The sequence below is a fragment of the Dama dama genome, chromosome 9 (genome assembly GCF_033118175.1).
Source record: "Dama dama isolate Ldn47 chromosome 9, ASM3311817v1, whole genome shotgun sequence".
Taxonomy (NCBI): domain Eukaryota; kingdom Metazoa; phylum Chordata; class Mammalia; order Artiodactyla; family Cervidae; genus Dama; species Dama dama.
Genome location: NC_083689.1, coordinates 60700990 through 60728746, shown reverse-complemented (window position 1 = coordinate 60728746; position 27757 = coordinate 60700990). Strand labels below are relative to the sequence as shown.

The 27757-nt window shown below is 40.7% G+C and overlaps 1 protein-coding gene across 1 annotated transcript in view; it reads right to left on the bottom strand.

The window, feature by feature from the left end:
- STK32A (serine/threonine kinase 32A) overlaps positions 1-27242 on the bottom strand; it is a 153221-nt gene extending 125979 nt beyond the window's left edge. The window contains exons 1-2 of the mRNA XM_061151663.1: positions 26924-27242; positions 17068-17215 (exon numbers count right to left, since the gene is read on the bottom strand). Of these exons, the coding sequence (XP_061007646.1) occupies positions 17068-17119 (52 nt within the window). The 5' untranslated portion in view covers positions 17120-17215; positions 26924-27242. The remainder of the gene's footprint in view (positions 1-17067; positions 17216-26923) is intronic.
- Between the last annotated feature and the right edge of the window lie 515 nt (positions 27243-27757).

The following is a 27757-nucleotide window of genomic DNA, read 5'->3' as shown; positions in this document are numbered from 1 at the left end:
CCTAGGTTTGTTTCAATTTATAAATTAATTCTGGTTGGCCATCGTGGGAGGATATCTATAACTGAAATAAATGAAAGTTATTTTATATCAAGATTCAGGATCTAGATGTGTGGCTGTCTTATTTCCGGTCAGTGCTTTAACCTTCTGTGCCTCAGGCCTGTCACATTTAAACTACAGGCTGATATGTTGATAAAGGGTATTATGGTAGTTGGCCTCTGTCATTGCTCCTAATGAGAAAGTTACTGGGTGGTGAGTACATCTCCCTATCAGTTCACAATAGTCGCTCAGTTGTGTCGGACAATGTGACCCTATGGACTGCAGCACACCAGGCTTCCCTGTCCATCACCAACTCCTGGATCGTACTTAAACTCATGTCGATTGAGTCAGTGATGCTATCCAACCATCTCATCTTCTGTCATCCCCTTCTCCTCCTGCCTACAGTCCTCCCCAGCATCATGGTCCTTTAAAATGAGTCAGCATTTTGCATCAGGTGGCCAAAGTATTGGAGTTTCAGCTTCAGCATCAGTCCCTCCAATGAATATTCAGGACTGATTTCCTTTAGGATGAACTGCTTGGATCTCCTTGCAGTCCACGGGACTGTCAAGAGCCTTCTCCAACACCAAAGTTCAAAAGCATCAAATCTTCGCGCTCAGCTTTCTTTATGGTCCAACTCTCACATCCATACGTGACTACTGGAAAAACCATAGCTTTGACTAGACAGACCTTTGTTGGCAAAGTAGTGTCTCTGCTTTTTAATATGCTGTCTAGGTTAGTCATAGCTTTTCTTCCAAGGAGCAAGCATCTTTTAAATTCATGACTGAAGTCACCATCTGCAGTGATTTTGGAGCCCAAAACAATAAAGTCTCTCACTGTTTACATTGTTTCCCTGTCTATTTGTCATGAAGTGATAAGACCAGATCCCATCATCTCAGTTTTCTGAATGTTGAGTTTTAAGCCAACTTTTTTACTCTCTTCTTTCACTTTCATCAAGAGGCTCTTTAGTTCTTCTTTGCTTTCTGCAATAAGGGTGGTGGTATCTGCATATCTGAGGTTATTGATATTTCTCCTGGGCAATCTTGATTCCAGCTTGTGCTTCATCCAGCCCAGCGTTTTTTATGATGTATTCTGCTTATAAGTTAAATAAGCAGGGTGACAGTATACAGCCTTGACATACTCCTTTCCTGATTTGGAACCAGTCTGTTGTTCCACGCCCAGTTCTAACTGTTGCTTCCTGACCTGCATACAGATTTCTCTGGAGGCAGATAAGGTGGTCTGCTATTCTCATCTCTTGAAGAACTTTCCACAGTTTGTTGTGACCCACACAGTCAAAGACTTTGGCATAGTCACTAAGCAGAAGTAGATGCTTTTCTGGAACTCGCTTGCTTTTTTGATACAACAGGTGTTGGCAATTTGATTTCTGGTTCCTCAGCCTTTTCTAAATCCAGCTTGAACATTTGGAAGTTCATGGTTCATGTATTGTTGAAGCCTGGCTTGGAGAATTTTGAACATTACTTTGCTAGCCTGTGCAATGAGTGCAGTTGTGTGGTAGTTTGAGCATTCTTTGGCATTGCCTTTCTTTGGGATTGGAATGAAAACTGACCTTTTCCAGTCCTGTGGCCACTGATGAGTTTTCCAAATTTGCTAGCATATTAAGTTCAGCACTTTAATAGCATCATCTTTTAGGATTTTAAATAGCTCAACTGGAATTCCATCACCTCCACTAGCTTTGTTCATAGTGATGCTTCGTAAGGCCCGCTTGACTTCTCAGTCCAGGATGTCTGGTTCTAGGTAAGTGATCACACCATTGTGATTATCTGGGTCATGAAGATCTTTTCTGTATAGTTTTTCTGTGTATTCTTGCCACCTCTTCTAAAATCTTCTGCTTCTGTCAGGCCTATGCCATTTCTGTCCTTTACTGTGCCCATATTTGCATGAAATGTTCCCTTGCTATCTCTAATTTTCTTGAAGAGATCTCTTGGCTTTCCCATTCTATTGTTTTCTTCTATTTCTTTGCATTGATCACTGAGGAAGGCTTTCTTATCTCTCCTCGATATTCTTTGGAAATCTTCATTGGTGTATCTTTCCTTTTCTCCTTTGCCTTTTGCTTCTCTTCTTTTCACAGTTATTTGTAAGGCCTCCTCAGACAACCATTTTGCCTTTTTGCATTTCTTTTTCTTGGGGATGGTCTTGGTCACTGCCTCCTGTACAATGTCACGAACTTCCATCCATAGTTCTTCAGACACTCTGTCCATCAGATCTAATCTGTTGAAATCTATTTGTCACTTCCACTGTATAAATGTAAGGGATTTGATTTAGGTCATACCTGAATGGTCTAGTGTTTTTCCCTACTTTCTTCAACTTAAGTCTGAATTTGGCAATAAGGAGTTCATGATCTGAGCCACAGTCAGCCCCCTGTCTTGTTTTTGCTGACTGTATAGAGCTCCTTCATCTTTCACTGCAAAGAATATAATCAATCTGAATTCGATTCATCACCATATCACTTGCTTCCAAATCAAAATCCATGATTTACTCAGTTTCAAGAGGGGAAGTTGGAGGTAGATGAGATTCCAAGCAACAGTGTTCAGCTGACCACCTGCCAAACTGCCAGCCTGGAGCAGTGACTACTACCACACTTCCTACCTGAGTATGTCATGGAGGTGCTTCACCCCCGCCATCCCCCACCTCAGCACCCAAATCTGTTGTAGACAGAGGTAGGAGGGCCCTGGCAACTCACCTAGAAGCCTTCCTAGGGAGGAGGCAGCATGTGAGGCGTCTTCAAGGCCCTGGGGGCCAATATCCCATCAGACCTCACAAGACATAAATTCTAAGCTGAAATTTGTAAGAAGTTAGAGACACAAATGCAGACAGTGCAGACCAAGTGTGGGCCCTTCTGAATACAAAACCCTGTGTGCCTACACTGGTCCAACATGGATAAAGCCAACTCTGGTCTCATCATTTCACGGGAATTAACCAACAAAAAGGGAAGGAACTATCAACTTAGACTTCTTCTTCTATTTCCTCTTAAAAAAAAATCCTCCCTTAACATCATACTCAGCTTCAGTGCTTGACTCATTTCTCTGCTTCTCTCTAGAGCAAACTTGTTGAAAGGGTTTACTGTACTTGCTTGTGTCTATGTCCTCCTCTCCCATACATTGCTGACTGCCTAGCCTCTGGCTGTTGTCTACACATTCCCACTTGAACTGCTTTTGTCAGTGTCACTTAGATCCTGCTGATTGCCTAATCCCACTTTAGTTCAGTTAGTTAGTTCAGTTGCTCAGTTGTGTCTGACACTTTGCGACCCCATGGACCGCAGCACACCAGGCCTCCCTGTCTATCACCAACTTCTGGACTTTACTCAAACTCATGTCCATAGAGTCAGTGATGCCATCCAACCATCTCATCCTCTGTCATCCCCTTCTCCTCCTGCCCCCAATCCCTCCCAGAATCAGGGTCTTTTCCAATGAGTCAACTCTTTGCATCAGGTGGCCAAAGTATTGGAGTTTCACTTCAGCATCAGTCCTTCCAATGAACACCCAGGACTGATCTCCTTTAGGATGGACTGGTTGGATCTCCTTGCAGTCCAAGGGACTCTCAACAGTCTTCTCCAACACCACAGTTCAAAAGCATCAGTTCTTTGGCGCTCAACTTTCTTCACAGTCCAACTCTTACATCCATACATGACCACTGGAAAAACCATAGCCTTGACTAGACGGACCTTTGTTGGCAAAGTAATGTCTCTGTTTTTTAATATGCTCTCTAGGTTGGTCGTAACTTTCCTTCCAAGGAGCAAGCGTCTTTTAATTTCCTGGCTGCAATCACCATCTGCAGTGACTTTGGAGCCCAAAAAATAAAGTCTGACACTGTTTCCACTGTTTCCCCATCTATTTGCCATGAAGTGATAGGACCAGGTGCCATGATCTTAGTTTTCTGAATGTTGAAGCTTTAAGCCAACTTTTTCACTCTCCTCTTTCATTTTCATCAGGAGGCTCTCTAGTTCCTCTTCACTTTCTGCCATAAGGGTGGTGTCGTCTGCATATCTGAGGTTATTGATATTTCTCCCAACAATCTTGATTCCAGCTTGTGCTTCATCCAGCCCACCGTTTCTCATGATGTACTCTGCATATAAGTTAAATAAGCAGGGTGACAATATACAGCCTTGACGTACTTCATTTCCTATTTAGAACCAGTCTGTTGTTCCATGTCCGGTTCTAACTGTTGCTTCCTGACCTGCATATTGGATTCTCAACAGGCTGGTCAGGTGGTCTGGTATGCCCATCTCTTTCAGAATTTTCCACAGTTCATTGTGATCCACACAGTCAAAGGCTTTGGCATAGTCAATAAAGCAGAAAAAGATGTTTTTCTGGAACTCTCTTGCTTTTTTGATGATCCAGTGGATGTTGGCAATTTGATCTCTGGTTCCTCTGCCTTTTCTAAAACTAGCTTGAATATCTGTAAGTTCACGGTTCACGTATTGCTGAAGCCTGGCTTGGAGAATTTTAAGCATTACTTTACTAACGTGTGAGATGAGTGCAATTGTGCAGTAGTTTGAGCATTATTTGGCATTGCCTTTCTTTGGGATTGGAATGAAAACTGACCTTTTCAGTCCTGTGGCCACTGATGAGTTTTCCAAATATGCTGGCATATTGAGTGCAGCATTTTCACAGCATCATCTCTCAGGATTTGAAATAGCTCAACTGGAATTCTATCATCTCCACTAGCTTTGTTCATAGTGATGCTTCCTAAGGCCCACTTGACTTCACATTCCAGGATATCTGGCTCTAGGTGAGTGATCACACCATCATTATCTGGGTCGTGAAGATCTTTTTTATACAGTTGTTCTGTGTATTCTTGCCACCTCTTCTTAATATCTTTTGCTTCTGTTAGGTCCATACCATTTCTGTCCTTTATTGAGCCCATCTTTACATGAAATGTTCCCTTGCTATCTCTCATTTTCTTGAAGAGATCTCAAGCCTTTCCCATTCTGTTGATTTCCTCTATTTCTTTGCATTGATTGGTGAGGAAGGCTTTCTTATCTCTCCTTGCTATTCTTTGGAACTCTGCATTCAAAAGGGGATATCTTTCCTTTTCTCCTTTGCTTTTCACTTCTCTTCTTTTCACAGTTATTTGTAAGGCCTCCTCAGACAACCATTTTGCTTTTTTGCATTTCTTTTCTATGGGGATGGTCTTGATCCCTGTCTCCTGTACAATGTCATGAACCTCCATCCATAGTATCAGGCACTCTATCAGATCTAGTCCCTTAAATATATTTCTCACTTCCACTGTACAGTCATAAGGGATTTGATTTAGGTCATACATGAATGGTAGTTGTTTTCCATACTTTCTTCAACTTAAGTCTGAATTTGGCAGTAAGGAGTTCATGATCTGAGCCACAGTCAGCTCCCGGTCTTGTTTTCCTGACTGTATAGAGCTTCTCCATCTTTGGCTGCAAAGAATATAATCAGTCTGATTTTGGTGTTGACCATCTGGTGATGTCCATGTGTAGAGTCTTCTCTTGTGTTATTGGAAGAGGGTTTTGCTGTGACCAGTGTGTTCTCTTGGCAAAACTCTATTAGCCTTTCCCTGCTTCATTCTGTACTCCAAGGACAAATTTGCCTGTTACTCCAGGTGTTTCTTGACTTCCTACTTTTGCATTCCAGTCCCCTATAATGAAAAGGACATCTTTTTTGGGTGTTCTAAAAGGTCTTGTAGGTCTTCATGGAACCGTTCAACTTCAGCTTCTTCAGCGATATTGGTTGGGGCATAGGCTTGGATATCTGTGATATTGAATGGTTTGCCTTTGAAATGAACAGAGATCATTCTGTTTTTTATTGAGATTGCATCCAAATACTGCATTTCGGACTCTTGTTGACCATGGTGGCTACTCCATTTCTTCTGAGGGAATCCCAATTTATTAAACCCAAATCTCACTTTACTCAACCACCCAGGATCGTTCAACACAAGCAACTACTTCCTTCTTGAAAGAGTCTTCTCTTAGATTTCAGAACACATGTTTTTCTTATATCACAGGCTGTTCCTTCTTAATTTCCTTTGCTGATTGCTTTCCTCTGCCTGACTGCTAAATACTAGGGTTCTCCTCCTCTGTTTCTCCTTACTCTCCACTCTCCCAAGGCAGACTCATCTATGTCAGTAAAATTTAAAACCATGTCTTTATATCTCTAACCCAGACTTTTCCACTCATCTCAGCTTCCTATGTGACATCAGCATTTTATACACAGTCATTTTATGTATCCAACTGAGAACTCTTAACTATGCCTAAACATGTCCCCACCCCTCAGCACCCCTCCTCTTGCATCTTAGCAAAATGTCACAGCCATCTACTTGCCTACTGAAGCAAATCCTAGAATTCATTCTTGATATCGTTCTTTCCTTAGTCCACATTCAATCTGTCAGTAACTCTCAATTATTTTATATTGAAAATACATGTTGAATAAACTCTCAGCTTTCCATCTCCCATTAGGTTAGCCCAGGGACCACCAACTTTCACTTCAAATGAATATAACTGTTCCAATTAAAAGACGCCACCTCTTTTTTTTTTTCCCCTATTTCAGCCTCTTCAGTGGTACTGATTAATATGTACTGATTAATCAGTACATAGTACTGATTAAAAATTACAATTGTATTTTTGGATTTTACAGATCAGAAAATCCTATCCACCTTAAAAACAGCAAACAAAAATTAGGGAAGAAAAGGAAAACTAACATTGGGTAGCTTTTATTTTTTGTTTGTTAAGTAAGAACATTAAAAATTATAGAGATCATGATAACAGCAGTAATAACTCTTTATGAGCAGTTAGTATGTGCTAGGCAGTGAGCTAAACACTTTTTATGGATAATCTTTTTATTCCTACAAAATATATTTGAGGCAGATACTATTATTAGCACCCATTTACATGTGAGAAAACGGGAGATCAGAGAGACAAGTCACTTCTCTAAGTTCTTATTGTGAAAAAAAATTGTATTTCCACAATCCGTAAATACTAGACGCACACAAGAAAAAAGGTATACTTAAATTTTTTACTAGTGTTACCTTATGAGAAACTTACTACATTGCTCTTGTTTTTCTCCTTTCACCACAGACTAAGAAAAACATTGTATTTGTTCACAGAGGGTGTCTAGAAGCCACTGAATTAACCTGTGGCTTAACTGACACCACAATGTTTAAGGTTGAAGGTCTACTCTAGAACATTTCACCGATGATCCACTGATAAAAAAAATCACTTAGCTGCTTCCCTAGTCCTTTATCATCCAACTGTTTGGCAGCAAATGATTGCCACTAATACATGTGGAGCTTGGCAGGTCCTTTAAGGAAATACTTGAAACTTCTCCAGGAACGCAGCTTTCAAGGCCAATTGATGGCATTTGCCTGCATAGTCAGCACTTCCCTTTTATGAAACACGGTACCCCAGGGAGTCGGGGCTTTCCTGACACTAACTACTCATGCCAAGACCAAGCAATGGGCACCAACAGCTTCTTTTTCTGCTGCCTGGACCCCAATTCATGAATTGGTTCAAAAGTCAGAAATACACTGGCTATTTCTTTAGAACAAATCAGGAAGTAGAAGTTGGGGCAGGATAGGGGATCAATACCCCCAATTGTTGGATGCCTCTCAGTTGACTAAATGTCCCTTGTAGGAAATAAACTACTTAATGACATTTCAAGTGAATTACACTGATTTGAATCTAGGCTACCAAATAATGCATATATTTACAAAAATAATATAATTTATTCTCTAAAATAGTAGATTTATCGGTCCAAGTACTTCTACTGACTCAAACTGATGAAAAAAAAGAGTCTGTGAAGCCTGCCTTTGTTAAGCATCTGTAGAGAACAGATGTCAGTCTTCTTACACAATCTTTTAGTGACAGCTCGATGGTTATGAATGGATATCAGATGAGCCCCTGGCACACATAAATAAATGCCTTCAGGATGCTTTAGAGCAAGGGTTAGTACAACATGCCATGCAGGTTAAATCCCCCCCTCTATTTATTTTTATATGGCTCATAAGCTAAAAATGGCTTTCATATTTTTAAACGTTTGGAAAATCAAAATATTTTATGACAAGTGAATATGATGTAAAATTCAAATTTCAGTGTCTACAAGTAAAAGTGTTATTGAAACAGGGCCATATTTGTTAGTCTCCTCACTGCCTGTGGCTGCCTTCATGTGGCTACAGCAGAGTGAGTCATTGTGACAGAGGCTGAACAGCACAGCACAGAATATTTACTGTGGGGCCCACCACAGGAAGAGCATACCAACTCCTGCTTTCAACTCTTCTTAGAAATAACAAAAAACATAGGTAACTCAAGTGTAGAACAAGGTTAATATCACTTATTGTACTGTAAATATGCCTCTAGGAAGGAAAGAAGAAATAGTTCAGGAGGGGGAAAAAAAAAGCCTCTGCCAGTCTAGTGAATTCAAAATCTATAACCATAGTTTTTTCAGTCCTTTCAACCATACAAATTGTGCTGTGTCCTATTTTAAGAGGAATATAATTCCATCATTGTGTGCGTGTGTTTACAAAAAAAAATTTCCACAAACGGCCCCAGAGCAACGTATAGTTGAAATCCCAGTATAATTCATAGAACCTGGATTGGTAAAGTGCTGGGTCTCTGTAATTAAATTTATACTTGCAAGGCCACATGCATGTGTGCTAAGTCGCTTCAGTCATGTCTGACTCTTTGAGACCGTATGGACTGTAGCCCACCTCTGTCCATGGGGTTCTCCAGGCCAGAAAACGAGTGGGTTGCCATTTCCTCCCCCAGGGGATCTTCCTGACCCAGGGATCAAACCTGAGATTATGTTTTCATGCACTGGCAGGCAGGGTCTTTACCACTAGCGCCACTTGGGAAGCCCATATAACAGAAGTCAGCTTCTCTGAAGGCCTTCACTCCCATTTTCATTGAAGTAGTTGCTGAATATTGAAGCCAGCTAACCAATTTAATTTTTCAACCTAGGTTAGTTTCAAAGTGAAAAAAAAAAGTCTGTAACTTTGGATAGGATAAAAAGTTAGTACAGCATGATTGTTTAAGAATGAGTAACTGCTTCAACATACTTAGTGCATAAGACACTCTGAACTAAAATGTTCTTTAAAAACTCAAAAGCAGTTATCTCCCAACCTAATTCCCATCTGGACTGGAAGCATCCCACCATTAAACAGAGCTACCCTCTGTTTTACTCATTAACCTCCATAAACATGCATTGTGTTGCCTGAAAAACTTGTAGGCAGGAGACTTGACAGAAGAACATCATCGCTTTTCAGATGTGGAGACTCTGCAAGCTCTTAAATCAGGGAAGGGAGGAAGAAAGGGAGAAATGGGAAGAAACGATGTTTCCAATAGAAAGTGCTCATGATCATGACCTTTTGCTTCCCAAATTGAGATCCACAGAGAATTATTTGCCACAAGGTATTAAAAGGTTTTCCACAACCTGATTTAATTTTGAAATAAGTTTAAAAATTATCAAAGTACTGAGATTTTGATATTGTTGCACATTTCAGAGCCATTATTATGCTCATAAGCACTGTGAATCTCCAAAGGCAGGATGTAAGTTGCCTAAATTTGTTTGCGTAGATTCTCCCAAACGCGTTTTTCTAACTCACTGCTCGGGAAACATGCAAATTGGAAGCACTGCCTCTGTCTTTGATGTCTGTTTTCTTGGCTCTGTCTAGCCTGTTTCTCCCTGACTCTTCTGATACCTTAGGACAGGGGAAATAAAGCCCTCCCAAATTAAAAGTGTTTGTTGCCATAAACAACTGGATCTGAGATTATTTATGACAAATCCTTTAACTAAATGTTAGACTGTCCAAGATAATGGTTTTAAGGAGCCAGTTCTCACTAGGGAAATGTTCATTTTACTTTCCCAACCATTTTACACAAAATACTAAATAATATCAGACAACATTACTCAAGTTTGAGAGGGGGAAATCTGAAATTCATTTGCCTACCCCACTGGGACATTAAAATAACAAGGAAGAGTCTGAAAGTCCTTCAGGGCTGGAATCAATTCAGTAACCTCCCATTTCTTTTGGATTGCAAATCTGTGGCCAATTTTTTTGGCCCAACATTTTGAAGGACCCATTGCCTCTGTCCTCAAAGAAGATGTAGGAAAACTGGAAGCAGTCACACACATCCTAGGAGACGAGTGATGCCAAATGAAAGCGGAACACTGAGTTTGCAGCAAGTCCAAAGAACAATGCAATAATTGAGCTCTCTGCAAACTCAGCATCGATGTACTCTTTGTAGAGCCTTTTTAATGTAAGGCCAGCTTTTCTCAGCTACAGTCCTCCAGAAGAAGGTTGTCTCTTGGTTTAACTAAACCTACCCCATCACCTCTACATGATTTGTATGTGCTTGGAAACACATACAACTTGCAGTGATTACAAGATCCTTTTCTGTTGCCCAGACCCTGAATTATAACCAAGTCCACTTTCTCCTGCGTTAAAGAATTTCTTTCCATAAGTCAGCCTGAAAACCTCAACAACTGGGCTTTGAAAATGCTAATCTTTTAATAAAACAAGCAAAAACAAAAACTGCAACATTCAAAGAGAGGAAATAAAGCAGATATAACGAACAAGTTATAAACATTAATAACAAGTACTACCTGTATTTCTTTTCTTTCAGGAAACTTAGAAAGTTTTTCTGTATTATTCCTCATTTCTCATGGTATCCCCATGGTAGTTGGTTTTGGGGGAAAATGGTCACAATGTCTGGTCAAATGGGATTACTTAATCTACTTTGGACTTAAATCAGAGGAAGTTAATTTATTGATTTTTCAACCCAATGAGTTCATGATTTTGCCTTAAACAAAAATATCATTACCCCAGAAGAGATCAAAGAAAAACCAGATGAGATTATGTTTTCATGAAGTTAATAATTTGGCTTCTTTTCAGAGGACTTACATAGGTTTTCACAGAATTCATAAGCTCTGCCATCTGGCAATCCAACTCTGTTGACGGAATTGTGAATAGGTCATATTAACTATGGCATCTACACAGTTGCATGTCATCAATGCTGTGTCTTTCCAAAGTAGAAATACTTAAAAGAATTCATGCTCAGAGACTCTGATACTGGTAAACAATGTTATAACTAGCATTAAGTGGGTGGTTACTTTATATGAGATACCTTGCTGAGCATTTTACCTGCATTAGTTTCGTCTGCCCTCACAATGACCCAGTGAAGTATATGTCCAATTAACTTGCATTTTATATATGAAGAAACTGAGCTTACAGAGATTTAATAACTTGTGCAATAGAAGGATTTTTTCCAAATTAATTCACTAGTAATTATTTAATTTGGGGACCTTTTATATGGAATTTCCTTTTAGAACATTTATAATTAGTCAGATTGACTCTTGTGTTCGATGGTTGATCAGGCTATATCTCCTTTGATTTTTCACATAAAAATACACAGATGGCTAGTTTGTGGCACAGCTGTGATTTGAATCTGTGTATGGATTTTTACTACCAGGGCCCTGGTCTATTATGTCAAGTGGTCTCCCACTACTAAAATATAAAACATAATTAGGTAGAAGACAGTGTGGTGAGTGGTTCCTCAAAAAATTAAAGAATTATCATGTGATCCAGGAATTCTGCTTCTAAAGGATGTACCGGTTGAAGACAGGCTTGAACGGATACTTGTACACCCATGTTCACAGCAGCATTATTTATAGTAGTCAAAAGGTAGAAATAACCCGATGTTCATTGACGAATGAAAGACTAAATTCAAACTGTGTTATCTGCACACAATGTAGACTGTTTCTCAGCCTTAAAAAGGAATGGAATTCTGATACATGCTACAGTGTGGATGAACCTTGACAACTGAAATAAACCAGACACAAAAGGACAAATAATACATGATTCTACTTTATAAGGTATCTGGAATAGTTAAAGGGCTTCCCTGTTGGTTCACATGGCAAAGAGTCCAGCTGCGAATGTAGGAGACCCAGGTTCCATCCCTGAATCAGGAAGAGCCCCTGGCGAAGGTAAATGCCAATCCACTCCAGTATTTTTACCTGGAGAATCCCATGGACAAGAGGAGATTGGCAGGCTATAGTCCATGGGGTTGCACAGAGTCAGACACGATTGAGTGACTAATACACACACAGAACAGTTAAAACCATAAAGACATAAAGTAGAATGGTGGTTGTCAGAGGCTAAGGGGATGAGGGAATGGAGAATTAATGTTTAATGGCTACAAAACGTCAGGAAGATTAAAAAGCTCCAGGGACTTTCCAGGTGGCTCAGCGGTAAAGAATCTGCCTGCCGTACAGGAGCCTGGGGAGACACAGGTTAGATCCCTGGGTGGGGAAGACCCCCTGGAGGAGGGAATGGCAACCCACTCCAGTATTCTTGCCTGGGAAATCCCGTGGACAGAGGAGCCTGGTGGGCTACAGTCCATGGGGTCCAGAGATAGATGGTGGTAATGGCTGCCCCCAGATGTACCCTCTCAATGTCACGGAACTGTACACTTAAAAGTGGTGAAAATGGTACCTTTTATTATGTGTATTAGACTGTTAGTCACTCAGCATCTCCAACTCTTTGTGACCCCTTGGCCTGTAGCCTGCCAGGCTCCGCTGTCCATGGGATTCTCAATGCAAGAGAATGGGTGGGTACTGGAGTGGATAGCCATTCCTTCTCCAGGATATCTTCCCGACTTAGGGATCAAATGTAGGTCTCCTGCACTGCAGGCAGATTCTTTACCATCTGAGCCACCAGGGAAGCCCATATATATTATACCACACACACAAATAATCAGAACTTAGGTTTGCCTTAAACCACAAAACAGTAGTATCATGTACGATCTACTTGGTAAGAAATGACTTAACAGTAATTAACTAAGCAAGCCTTCTGCTCTTCTTCAGCAGCTGTAAAGCTTATACTTTGTTTTCACTAAATAAAAATCAGCATAAGTAACTAACAGAATGATTCTCTCAAGATCAGTATCAGATGGACCAGCATGAAACAGAAAGTGTCAGGATGAATTCCAGAGAGAATAGCTTATCTCAAGGGACATCCACTAACATCTTATTCCTTAATTACCTTTGAAGTAAACCAAAATATTTCTTCCATGAGAAAGAAATCTTGAAATATTACTTGGGAAAAATAGGTGCAAATTTTCTTCTCAAATGTGTAATGGGAATAGTAAACAATTTTCCATCACATCTTGGGATTCTTTTCAGCAATATTTTAAAATAATTAAATTGGTTTATTTAAGTGCCCTAGATTCTGGCTCCATTTGATTATTTATATAAAAATACAGAGATCAAATATGATACAGGCATTAATGTTCTTGGATCAGTCAGTGCTTTTTGTCATTGTTTCTTGGTTTGAAGCCTCATAGCAATCAAATAAAAATTTTCCTTCTGCTCAGTCCAGAGCTATGAAAGGAGTCAAATCTATATTATAGGATTTATTCATTTAAGAAATAACCAGAATGTCATAATTTTCCTCCCCAAAACTCAATGATCTTGTCAAAAAATAATATGGCAATTAGATATGATCCCTTTTCATAATATACAAACTCATTCTCATCAGAATGTGGAGATATAGGCAACTGGTCATTTCTGATTTTGTCATTATTTGGATTTTTTTCTGTGCTTGAACTATTCTGTTATTACATGAGTGGCTTCCTCACATTTTTCAGGCTTTACTTCAGGTGTTACTTCCTCAGAAAGGCCAGCTCTGGTCACACCATATCTGAAGTCTTCTCACCATCACCCTGTCACTCTCCATAAGGTCCTCAGATCCTTCCCTTGGTGACACTTGAACACTGTCTGAAGTTATCCAGTTTGTGTATTCATTAACGAGTTTCTTGTTTGCCTCCCACCATTAGAACAAGAGCTCCACAAAGGCAGGGCAAGGGGCATCCTGTGCCCTACTCTGCTCCTCACATCCGGCAGAGGGATGGGCTCCTAGTAGACGCATTTGTCTTTCTACTTGTGCTTTACAACTTAGCATGTAAAAGGACTCAGAGTCTTGCCTTGGGAAGTGCAGACATACTGTTATGCTCAGCTCTTCTCTCTAAGGATGCTACTGTAGGCTCATCTGCTGGGGGCCAGGACAACAAAAGAATGGTGACCTAGAGTGTACTGAAAGGAAAGCTATGATAAACCTAGAGAGCATATTAAAAAACAAAGACATCACTTTGCTGGCAAAGGTCCATATAGTCAAAGCTATGATTTTTCCAGTAGTCATGTATGGATGTGAGAGTTGGGTCATAAAGAAGGCTGAGCTCCAAAGAACAATAATGTGTTGCTGGAGAAAACTCTTGATAGTCCCCTTGGACTGCAAGGAGATAAAACCAGTAAATCCTAAAGGAAATCAACCCTGAATATTCATTGGAAAGACTGATGCTGAAGTTGAAGCTCCAATACTTTAGCCACCTGATGCCAAGAGCCAACTCATTGGAAAGGACCCTGATGCTGCGAATGATTGAAGGCAGGAGGAGAAGGGGACGGCAGAAGATGAGATGGTTGAACAGCATCACTGACTCAATGGACATGAGTTTGAGCAAACTCCAGGAGATAGTGAAGGACAGGGAAGCCTAGTGTGTTGCAGTCCATGGGGTTGCAAAGATTTAGACATGGCTGAACAACTTATATGCAGAGTACATCATGAGAAATGCTGGGCTGGAAGAAGCACAAGCTGGAATCAAGATTGCTGGGAGAAATATCAATAACCTGATATGCAGACGACACCACCCTTAGGGCAGAAAGTGAAGAGGAACTAAAAAGCCTCTTGATGAAAGTGAAAGAGGAGAGTGAAAAAGTTGGCTTAAAGCTCAACACTCAAAAAACTAAGATCATGGCATCTGGTCCCATCACTTCATGGCAAATAGATGGGGAAACAGTGGAAACAGTGTCAGACTTTATTTTTTTGGGCTCCAAAATCACTGCAGATGGTGATTGCAGCCATGAAATTAAAATATACTTACTCCTTGGAAGGAAAGATATGACCAACCTAGATAGCATATTAAAAAGCAGAGACATTACTTTGCCAACAAAGGTCCATCTAGTCAAGGCTATGGTGTTTCCGGTGGTCATCTACGGATGTGAGAGTTGGATTATAAAGAAAGCTGAGCACTGAAGAATTGATGCTTTTGAACTGCGGTGTTGGAGAAGACTCTTGAGAGTCCCTTGGACTGCAAGGAGATCAGTCCTGGGTGTTCACTGGAAGGACTGATGCTGAAGCTGAAACTCCAATACTTTGGCTGCCTCATGTGAAGAGTTGACTCATTGGAAAAGACCCTGATGCTGGGAGGGATTGGGGACAGGAGGAGAAGGGGATGACAGAGGGTGAGATGGCTGGATGGCATCGACCTTAGTTATGAATCTGTAGGGACCACAGTGAACCAAACACATGAAATCCAAGCCTTTTTGTCTTCCTATTTTAGACATGGAAAAAATCAAGTAACACCCTCTAGATCTTTGACTTTACAGCTTGATAGAGAAAAGCAAGGCTATAGATATGAGTGGAAAAAAGTTTTCTTAAGACCATTTTCAAACCATATAATTTCAGGGTTCCTATGCAGTATTTTGTATAGGTAGTCATGACACATCTCTGAATTGATAGTGAACAGCTGGCCACAAAGCATCTTGATTGGCCAGACATTTGTTTTTTTAAAGGGTCCAAACAAAGACTCAAAAACTAAGATCAGAGCAGACTTTTGTTTGTTCCCCAGCCATGGCAGATAGCTAATTGTCCCTTTCTTGTATAACAGAACAGAACTCCTTATTTTTAGAAGGTTCATCGCCATGCAAGATAAGTAACTAAACTTCTCAGTCTCTCTTGTGACTAGGTCTGTAAGTGTAAGTGACAAGCAGCAGACAAATCGCACCCTTAAAAGGTGTGGGCTTGGTCTCCCCGCTCTCCCCCTTCCCGTGGCTAGGATGTGATGTGGTGGTGAGCCACCCTGAGGCATGAGGGTGATAGTAACACTCGGGCTACAAAAGGCTAGAAAGAAGCCAACTTGTCCCTAACCCTTCAGAGTCACATCTCACCTGGATTACTTATGCCTAGATTGCTAACATGAGAAAGAAAAACACAACCATCTTCTTTAAGTCACTGTTACTTGTAAGTTCCTGTTTTAGGAAACTTTCCTTGATGATTCGGATGCTGTTTCATCATTTTTGCAAAGTGCCTTTAGGACCTCAAAATGATAAACTTCTGGAGTTGAAAAAGAACTTCAAGTTTACTACCCTCTCCTCTCACTTGATTGATGAGGAAGTTGAAGGTAAACTTCCTGAACCACACAGGTAGCTGAGAAGAGGACTAGGGCTCAAATCTCCTGAATTTCCGTTCATTGTTCTTTTCCTTTGTGGTCCAATTAACAGAACTCCCTGGAAATGATTCTGGGGGCTACCTCTGGGGCACCTGAGCAACTTACTAGCTGGGGTCCAGGGCCGCCTTTCCCCCAGACAACCTAACAGCATGTGCCTATAAGGCTGCTGTAAAGTTTCACTTTTCTCCAGTGAAACTGATCCTTTTTTCTATGACCTAGCATTGTGGAAATTGGCAAGGACCCTAGGAACATGTAAGTTGGAAGCTCAGAAGGCACAAACTTGCCTCACTCCACTCTATAATATTATGAGTATTATCATTCACATGCAATTTGATAATATAAGAAATTTTCTGTAACAGCTACCAGTAGGGGTAACTTCATCTGTCAAAGGAGCAGCACAAAGAATTAAATCATTTAGTTTCAAGGTCTTCTATTGAAACCAGGTGCCTACTCACAGCTCCCTTTGGACAAAGGGCATTGGTAGAGTCATGATTAAGAAAACTATCCAAGGTCTCATGGAAAGTGGAAGGTAAAATCCAGCTGTTAGCATGGAAGGTTATGCTCAGGCTTATCTTTGCATGTCTACCTTTTTTAAAGGTCTTGTTGGGTTGGCAAAGAAGTTCACTCTGGTTTTTTCCTAAGATGGTATGGAAAAGCCTGAAGGAACTTTGTGGCCAATCCAGTACATGGCAATTTACTTATGAAGTGAGGAACTTATATCTGAATTCTGCAAGTTCTGTATTTATATACAATTATTGAACATTTCTCACCATCATCATTTTCATCAAACACTGGTGGTTTGCTTGAAGTGTTGGCTCCCATAGTCAAGTCTACCGAGATCTGGACCTTCCACTTACATTATTCCGGAAGAAACATTCATCTTCACTCAAAAGGGGTCTGGAAACCTCAGCTAGGTATCTGGGAGATAAAAAGAAAAGGAATTCTTATGATATGGTGTACCTGATTACAGACAGTAGCTGAAATTAAGCTAATCTGAACCACTGCAGTAAAATGTTTCATTTTTGAAAATGACAATTTCAGAAATAACAGAAAACGTCTAACATCTGGGAGAACCCACTACATGGGCTCATCAGAAGTGGACCTGGACTTATAAAGAGGGAGGAAAGCAAAATATTTTTCTAAGTGTGAAGACAAGCTTAAACTGAGGTCAGCAATGCTTTAAAAAAAAAAAAAATTACTTTTGGCCATGCTGTGTGGCTTGCGGTGTCTTAATTCCTCCACCAGGGATTGAACCTGGGCCCCTGAAGTGACAATGCTGAGTCCTAACCACTGGACCACCAGGGAATTCCCAGCTCTGCTCTATGTAATGCATAGACTTAAGCCCAAAACCTGAGAACACCAGAAAACTCCTGACTACATGGAACATTAAGTAATAAGTGACTGTCCAAAAGCCTTCACACCTACACTGAAACCAACCACCACCCAAGAGCCAATAAGTTTTAGAGCAAGACATACCACGCAAATTCTCCAGCAACGCAGGAACATAGCCCTGAACATCAACATACAGGCTGCCCAAGGTCACACCTAACACATAGACCCATCTCAAAACTCATTACTGGGCACTCCATTGCTCTCCAAAGAGAAGAAATCAAGTTCCACGCACCAGAACACTGACGCAAGCTTCCCTAACCAGGAAACCTTGACAAGCCAATCGTCTAACCCCACCCACTGGGTTAATGCTCCACAACAAAAAGGAACCACAGGCCTCCAGAATACAGAAAGCCCACTCCAGATACAGCAATCTAAACAGGATGAAAAGGCAGAGAAATACCCAGCAGGTAAAGGAACATGAAAAATGCCCACCAAGTCAAACAAAAGAGGAGGAGATAGGGAATCTACCTGAAAAAGAATTTAGAATAATGATAATAAAAATGATCCAAAATCTTGAAAACAAAATGGAGTTACAGATAAATAGCCTGGAAACAAAGATTGAAACAATACAAGAAATGTTTAATAAAGACCTAGAAGAAATAAAAAAGAGTCAATTAAAAATGAATAATGCAATGAATGAGATCAAAAACACTTTGGAGGGAACCAAGAGTAGAATAACGGAGGCAGAAGATAGGATAAGTGAGGTAGAAGATAAAATGGTGGAAATAAATGAAGCAGAGAGGAAAAGAGAAAAAAGGATCAAAAGAAATGAGGACAACCTCAGGGACCTCTGGGACACTGTGAAATGCCCCAACATTCGAATCATAGGAGTTCCAGAAGAAGAAGACAAAAAGAAAGGCCATGAGAAAATACTCGAGGAGATAATAGCTGAAAAGTTCCCTAAAATGGGGAAGGAAATAGCCACCCAAGTCCAAGAAACCCAGAGAGTCCCAAACAGGATAAACCCAAGGCGAAACACCCCAAGACACATATTAATCAAATTAACAAAGATCAAACACAAAGAACAAATATTAAAAGCAGCAAGGGAGAAACAACAAATAACACACAAAGGGATTCCCATAAGGATAACAGCTGATCTATCAATAGAAACCCTCCAGGCCAGAAGGGAATGGCAGGACGTACTGAAAGTAATGAAAGAGAATAACCTACAACCTAGATTACTGTATCCAGCAAGGATCTCATTCAGATATGAAGGAGAATTTAAAAGCTTTACAGATAAGCAAAAGCTGAGAGAATTCAGCACCACCAAACCAGCTCTTCAACAAATGCTAAAGGATCTTCTCTAGACAGGAAATGCAGAAAGGTTGGGTAAACGTGAACCCAAAACAACAAAGTAAATGGCAACGGGACCACACCTATCAATAATTACCTTAAATGTAAATGGGTTGAATGCCCCAACCAAAAGACAAAGATTGGCTGAATGGATACAAAAACAAGACCCCTATATATGCTGTCTACAAGAGACCCACCTCAAAACAAGAGACACATACAGACTAAAAGTGAAGGGCTGGAAAAAAATATTTCATGCAAACGGAGACCAAAAGAAAGCAGGAGTCGCAATACTCATATCAGATAAAATAGACTTTCAAATAAATGATGTGAAAAGAGACAAAGAAGGACACTACATAATGATCAAAGGATCAATCCAAGAAGAAGATATAACAATTATAAATATATATGCACCCAACATAGGAGCACCGCAATATGTACGGCAAACACTAACGAGTATGAAAGAGGAAATTAATAGTAACACAATAATAGTGGGAGACTTTAATACCCCACTCACAACTATGGATAGATCAACTAAACAGAAAATTAACATGGAAACACAAACCTTAAATGACACAATGGACCAGCTAGACCTAATTGATATCTATAGGACATTTCACCCCAAAACAATCAACTTCACCTTTTTCTCAAGTGTACACGGAACCTTCTCCAGAATAGATCACATCCTGGGCCATAAATCTGGTCTTGGAAAATTCAAAAAAATTGAAATCATTCCAGTCATCTTTTCTGACCACACTGCAGTAAGATTAGATCTCAATTACAGGAAAAAAATTGTTAAAACTTCAAACATATGGAGGCTAAATAACACGCTTCTGAATAACCAACAAATCATAGAAGAAATCAAAAAAGAAATCAAAATATGTATAGAAATGAATGAAAATGAAAACACAACAACCCAAAACCTATGGGACACTGTAAAAGCAGTGCTAAGGGGAAGGTTCATAGCATTACAGGCTTACATCAAGAAACAAGAAAAAAGCCAAATAAATAACCTAACTCTACACCTAAAGCAATTAGAGAAGGAAGAAATGAAGAACCCCAGGGTTAGTAGAAGGAAAGAAATCTTAAAAATCAGGGCAGAAATAAATGCAAAAGAAACTAAACAGACCATAGCAAAAATCAACAAAGCTAAAAGCTGGTTTTTTGAAAAAATACACAAAATTGACAAACCATTAGCAAGGCTCATTAAGAAACAAAGGGAGAAGAACCAAATTAACAAAATTAGAAATGAAAATGGAGAGATCACAACAGACAACACTGAAATACAAAGGATCATAAGAGACTACTACCAGCAGCTCTATGCCAATAAAATGGACAATTTGGATGACATGGACAAATTCTTAGAAAAGTATAACTTTCCAAAACTGAACCAGGAAGAAATAGAAGATCTTAACAGACCCATCACAAGCAAGGAAATCGAAACTGTAATCAAAAATCTTTCAGCAAACAAAAGCCCAGGACCAGATGGCTTCACAGCTGAATTCTACCAAAAATTTAGAGAAGAGCTAACACCTATCTTACTCAAACTCTTCCAGAAAATTGCAGATGAAGGTAAGCTTCCAAACTCATTCTATGAGGCCACCATCACCCTAATTCCAAAACCAGACAAAGATGCCACAAAAAAAGAAAACTACAGGCCAATATCACTGATGAACATAGATGCAAAAATCCTTAACAAAATTCTAGCAAACAGAATCCAACAACATATTAAAAAAATCATACACCATGACCAAGTGGGCTTTATCCCAGGAATGCAAGGATTCTTTAATATCCACAAATCAATCAATGTAATACACCACATTAACAAATTGAAAGATAAAAACCATATGATTATCTCAATAGATGCAGAGAAAGCCTTTGACAAAATTCAACACTCATTTATGATTAAAACTCTCCAAAAAGCAGGAATAGAAGGAACATACCTCAACATAATAAAAGCTATATATGACAAACCCACAGCAAGCATCACCCTCAATGGTGAAAAATTGAAAGCATTTCCCCTGAAATCAGGAACAAGACAAGGGTGCCCACTCTCACCACTACTATTCAACATAGTTTTGGAAGTTTTGGCCACAGCAATCAGAGCAGAAAAAGAAGTAAAAGGAATCCAGATAGGAGAAGAAGAAGTGAAACTCTCACTGTTTGCAGATGACATGATCCTCTACATAGAAAACCCTAAAGACTCTTCCAGAAAATTACTAGAGCTAATCAACAAATATAGTAAAGTTGCAGGATATAAAATTAACACACAGAAATCCCTTGCATTCCTATATACTAACAATGAAAAAACAGAGAAATTAAGGAAACAAGACCATTCACCATTGCAACAAAAAGAATAAAATACTTAGGAGTATATCTACCTAAAGAAACAAAAGACCTATACATAGAAAACTATAAAACACTGATGAAAGAAATCAAAGAGGACACAAACAGATGGAGAAACATACCGTGTTCATGGATTGGAAGAATCTATTGTCAAAATGACTATTCTACCCAAAGCAGTCTATAGATTCAATGCAATCCCTATCAAGCTTCCAACGGTATTTTTCACAGAACTAGAACAAATAATTTCACAATTTGTATGGAAATACAAAAAACCTCAAATAGCCAAAGTAATCTTGAGAAAGAAGAACTGGAGGAATCAACCTGCCTGACTTCAGACTCTACTACAAAGCCACAGTCATCAAGACAGTATGGTACTGGCACAAAGACAGAAATATAGATCAATGGAACAGAATAGAAAGCCCAGAGATGAATCCACGAACCTATGGACACCTTATCTTTGACAAAGGAGGCAAGGATATACAATGGAAAAAAGACAACCTCTTTAACAAGTGGTGCTGGGAAAACTGGTCAACCACTTGTAAAAGAATGAAACTAGAACACTTTCTAACACCATACACAAAAATAAACTCAACATGGATTAAAGATCTAAATGTAAGACCAGAAACTATAAAACTCCTAGAGGAGAACATAGGCAAAACACTCTCCGACATAAATCACAGCAAGATCCTCTATGACCCACCTCCCAGAATATTGGAAATAAAAGCAAAACTAAACAAATGGGACCTAATGAAACTTAAAAGCTTTTGCACTACAAAGGAAACTATAAGTAAGGTGAAAAGACAGCCCTCAGATTGGGAGAAAATAATAGCAAATGAAGAAACAGACAAAGGATTAATCTCAAAAATATACAAGCAACTCCTGAAGCTCAATTCCAGAAAAATAAATGACCCAATCAAAGTATGGGCCAAAGAACTAAACAGACATTTCTCCAAAGAAGACTTACAGATGGCTAACAAACACATGAAAAGATGCTCAACATCACTCATTATTAGAGAAATGCAAATCAAAACCACAATGAGGTACCATTACACGCCAGTCAGGATGGCTGCTATCCAAAAGTCTACAAGCAATAAATGCTGGAGAGGGTGTGGAGAAAAGGGAACCCTCTTACACTGTTGGTGGGAATGCAAACTAGTACAGCCGCTATGGAGAACAGTGTGGAGATTTCTTAAAAAACTGGAAATAGAACTGCCATATGACCCAGCAACCCCACTTCTGGGCATACACACTGAGGAGACCAGATCTGAAAGAGACACGTGCACCCCAATGTTCATTGCAGCACTGTTTATAATAGCCAGGACATGGAAGCAACCTAGATGCCCATCAGCAGATGAATGGATAAGGAAGCTGTGGTACATATACACCATGGAATATTACTCAGCCATTAAAAAGAATTCATTTGAACCAGTCCTAATGAGATGGATGAAGCTGGAGCCCCTTATACAGAGTGAAGTAAGCCAGAAAGATAAAGAACATTAGAGCATACTAACACATATATATGGAATTTAGAAAGATGGTAATGATAACCCTATATGCAAAACAGAAAAAGAGACACAGAAATACAGAACAGACTTTTGAACTTTGTGGGAGAATGTGAGGGTGGGATATTTCAAAAGAACAGCATGTATACTATCTATGGTGAAACAGATCGCCAGCCCAGGTGGGATGCATGAGACAAGTGCTCGGGCCTGGTGCACTGGGAGGACCCATAGGAATCGGGTGGAGAGGGAGGTGGGAGGGGGGATCGGGATGGGGAATACGTGTAGATCCATGGCTGATTCATGTCAATGTATGATAAAACCCACTGAAATGATGTGAAGTGATTAGCCTGCAACTAATTAAAAAATAAAAGAAATATTGTATTGTGATTTTCTATATCTTTGAGAAAATAGGTTAATTTTAAACATTTTTCGATGGGTGATCAAGTTAATTTTCAGTCATAAAAAAACATCCCCTCTTTCCTCTGACCCTGGCAGTTACTACAATATCAAAGGCACAAGTTCTGAGTTTGGGCTTGACCATACCAGCAAGTCAGAGTTTCATGGAACATATTTCTTTTCTTCCCTGAACTTGGAAGATCATAACTGTCCTCACCTCAAAGACAAATATGATTTTGTGAGATAATACATAATGTATTTTCACAGTACAAGTGCTCAATAATTGTTGTCAGCTAGGAAGCTTGGATAACACGCAAGAGCTAAAAAGCCCTGAAAAGTGTATATTTACAGCTTTGATCATTTTTAACATAATTATACAAAAACTTTACTTTCCTGGAAACTGGTCTGGAAAACTGACACTGATAATGGCTTTTAAACTGCCCATCTCTCAAGTGGGAGAAACAATGCCTTCTGCAGAAATCACAAGCTCAGATGCCTACAAGAGCCAGAGGGAAATGGAAATGAGTGAGCTGGACCAGGTGGCAGATATTACTGCCTGCTGGGACACTGGCGACCTGCGAAATCCAGCTTCCATTAAAAAGATTGTTGCTAAAGTGCAAACACAGGCCCTGGGGGCCAGATCTTTAGGTCGGCCCCGCAAAAGGACAAAAACCTAGATTTTATATAAAACAATATTTAAAAGTTCATATCAGCTATATGGCTTGAGCATATCTCATGCATGGGACAAATACGGCTGATCAGTTCAGTCGCTCAGTTGTGTCTGACTCTTTGTGACCCATGGACTGCAGCATGCCTGTCCCTGTCCATCACCAACTCCTGGAGCTTGCTCAAGCTCATATCCACCGAGTTGGTGATGCCGTCCAACCATCTCATCCTCTGTCATTCCCTTCTCCTCCCGCCTTCAATCTTTCCCAGCATCAGGGTCTTTTCCAATGAGTTGGCTCTTGGCATCAGGTGACCAAAGCATTAGAGCTTCAGCATCAGTCCTTTCAATGAATATTCAGAACTGATTTCCTTTAGGATTGACTGGTTTGATCTCCTTGCAGTCTCAGCTACTCTCAAGAGTCTTCTCCAACATGAGATAATCTGTGTGAGGCAACTAGCACCATGCCTGGCACATAATTTGCAAAGAATTAATACTCGCTATTGCTACTTTTAATAGTGCAATATTTCCTTATCATGTATTATTTTTTTAATATGACACCTGTTGATTTCCTCTTGAACTTTATGCACATGACAGGAATACAAGTTAGAGTCAGAATGGAAAAAAGTGTCCCAAGTGAACCTGGACTAGGGATGAGTAATTGAAAAGGAATTTGAGTAGCCCCTATGCAAATCTAGGAGAAAAGCTCCTTTTCCTATTAGAGGAAATGTAAGTAAAGCCTTCATTTGGAAGGCAGACTCATTAAGGAAATGCTACTTTTCATAATGAAAGCCAACTGCTGGCAAAGTGCCTTCTGGACTTGAAAAAGAAGCATTAAATGGAGAGCAAAGACAGAGTCAGCAATCAGGAAGCAAGAGATTAAATAATATGGGGGAGGGGAGGGAGGGGCAGGAGGTAACAGGTGGCTGGAGGAAGCTCAGGGGGGATGATGGAGATGAGAGATGGAAAGAACTCAACTGTATCTCTGGGCTACAAACAGAGGGCTTATAATCCCTGAGGAAAGGAGGGTGAGGAAGAAGTGGGTGGGATACTCAGTATTTCCTTGCAGGCTAGGGAGAAGCAATGGAGTGCCCTGTGTGTTTCATTATTGCATTTAGAGTCCGGAGTAAGTGGGGAATAGTAAAGGTTGAGCCACAGATAACATCAGAGAGGCTTAGTCCTAAAGAGAACATCAATTTTAAGGAGTTGTGATTGTTAATATTGCAGACAGGGGCTACATTCTCTTCAATTTTGTGAGTAAAACCTCAGTACACATAGCTTTCACACCACACCACAATCCTGCCACTCTTGGATTTTTCTTCACACCTCAGGCTTTTCTCGAGTAGCCCATCTTCCCACAACACAAAGTGTACCGAGCACTGAACTTGTGAGTTGTCAGGTCAGAAACAGAAAGAGGGATATGATCTCAATTTGCCGTATTTCCGAGTTCTGTTCTGATGTGCAGACAATTTTGTTTACCAAAGATCCAGTGATGTTCTTTAGTGTAGGAAGAAAATATGTCAACAGGGAACCACTCTTGTATGGGGAATGGGCAGAAGACTTGGCCTATTGAGTTGTAGCTTATCCATTGTGTTAAAACACTCAATCCTGTCTAGAATCGTCTTTCTCTTTTTCTTCCTTTCTTCCTTCCTAGATAACCAAACTGGTAACTTCCCCTCATATCCAGAAAGAAATCAACCTTTTCGTAGCAGGCAAAAGGAGACACATCTTTTCCATTCCACTGAACAGGGCCCAGAAGAGCTACAGGCCTCTTTCCTACCAACCCCCACACCCTTTCCTGACCTGATATTAACTCTGCAGTGTTACATAAGCATCATTTTGAGATATTAAGGGGGCAGTCACCACCCATGGAAATGAACATCCTAGACAGAAAATTCAAGAGAAACAGCAATGTGTCTTATCAAGGAAATCAAGGAGTTTCCAGATTCTCCCTTGACCTGGCCACTTATCAGATTATTAACTATAGACAATGTTTGACCTTTGGCCTATGCTTTGGGAGGAGGTCAACAGGTGAGCTGCTCCAAGCAGCTCAGACTCCCTAGGTAAAGAGGTGTCTTCTTCAGGAAGAACCTATGCTGTGATGCAAGAAAGTTGTAACTTCTGACAGAACTGTCTAGTTTTATTCCCACAGGATATGCACAGACATAACTTATTTTGTTTGCATCTGAACAACAAAACTGCTTAAACAGAGACAAATTTAGAAACACAAGAAAGAAAGAAAATATCCTGAAAAAGATCCAAGTTAACATCACTTGCAGTTAACTATTGTTTATATTTCATCAACTTTTGCTTCATCATTTTTATATATTAAAACCCATAGGAAAATAGTTTTTCCATCTCAGTCTTCATGCCAAATTCATTCCCTTTCATACTTCCCCCAAACAGCTGCGATTATGAATGTGGTTGTATACATTTTACAGACAACTTTCTGTGATTTTACACACACAATGTGTCTTTTAAAATGTCACCTAAGTGACATCAGACAGTAGGTATATTTTGCATCTTACTGATCATTACCATTATTCTTGTGCTATCTACAAGTATAATGTAGATTATACATTACACAGCTCTGATTTCTGCTTTTTAAGTGCTGCATAGCAGTCCATTGTGTGACTCCATGGCACTTGGTATAAAACCATTCCAATTCTTCAGCTTTGGGGCAGGTGTGTGTGTGAGGGGGGTAAAGTCTGGTGGAGATGAAGCCAGCCATCAAAGGCAATGTTGGCTTGTTTTGAGGCTGGATAAGAGAAACAGCGGAAATATTGATACCTCCCACACTTACCCCAGCAAATATTTATTGAAGTCTGTCTGTGTCTCCACCTGAGCCAGAGGCTGGTGGACAAAGTGGGGTACATGTTTCTAAGAAGCTAGGAATGGTCCCTTTCAGCTTGTGGTGGGTCATCCCGACTGCCTGCTTTTGTCTTCTTTCTCTTTCCTTTCAACTTCCTATTTTCCCACCAGTGCTCTTAGTATGCAGGTTTATTTAAAAGGAAAAAGATCTAGAGCATCACTCACCTCGCTCCGTTATCCCTTTCACGCCTTCAGAGAAGCTCAGACTGGTGCTTCCACCCGGGGAACAGGGGCTAAAAGAGCAACTCCGAGCAAGAGGAGTGAGCGGGGAATGGTGCCCGGCGGCCGTGTGAGCGCTGGGCTGGGCGGAGGCGGGCGGGCACCTGCGGCTGGGCTGCCGAGGGGTCCAAGCGCCAGCCGAGCAGCTCCTCTGGGAGGGGTGGCTCCAGGGCGGAGGCCAGACGGCGGGCGGTCCCAGGCTCCCTGCTCCGCGGAAGCGGTCAGGCTGTCTCCTGGGCTCCGGGCTGCGCGCTGGGGAAGGCGAGGAAGGAGGACGGCGCGGTGGGGAGCCGGCGGCGGGGTCCCGCGGCGACTTGGCACGGTCTGGAGCCGCCGGCAAGGCAGAGCACGCCCCGACTTCCCGGACCGAGACCCGGCTCCCCTGAAGTGACCCCCTTCCCCCGCAAGAAGCCCAGGCGGTGCCGGGGAGGATGTGGGAATGGCAGATTCTTAGACTTCCTAAGGGATGTTGCGAAGATCCAAGAGAAGGTTGAGAATGTTATAGATCCTGACCTCCAGGATCGTTTAACGATTCCGGTTTCACAGATTTCTCCGTTTCACAGCTGGGGAAATTGAGACGCAGAGAAGGAAAATACTTGCCCAGTGTAACAGAATTAATGGAGAGAACCTTTTCTAGACCCGGATCTCCTGGCTCCCCGAGCCCCCGTGTTTAACCTCAGCCCCGCTCGAAGTTTCTTTGTTCTCTTCCATGGAAGTCCCCTCTACATCACCCCCCCCCCCCCCGTAATAATCAACACGATTGAAATAACTTCTTCACGT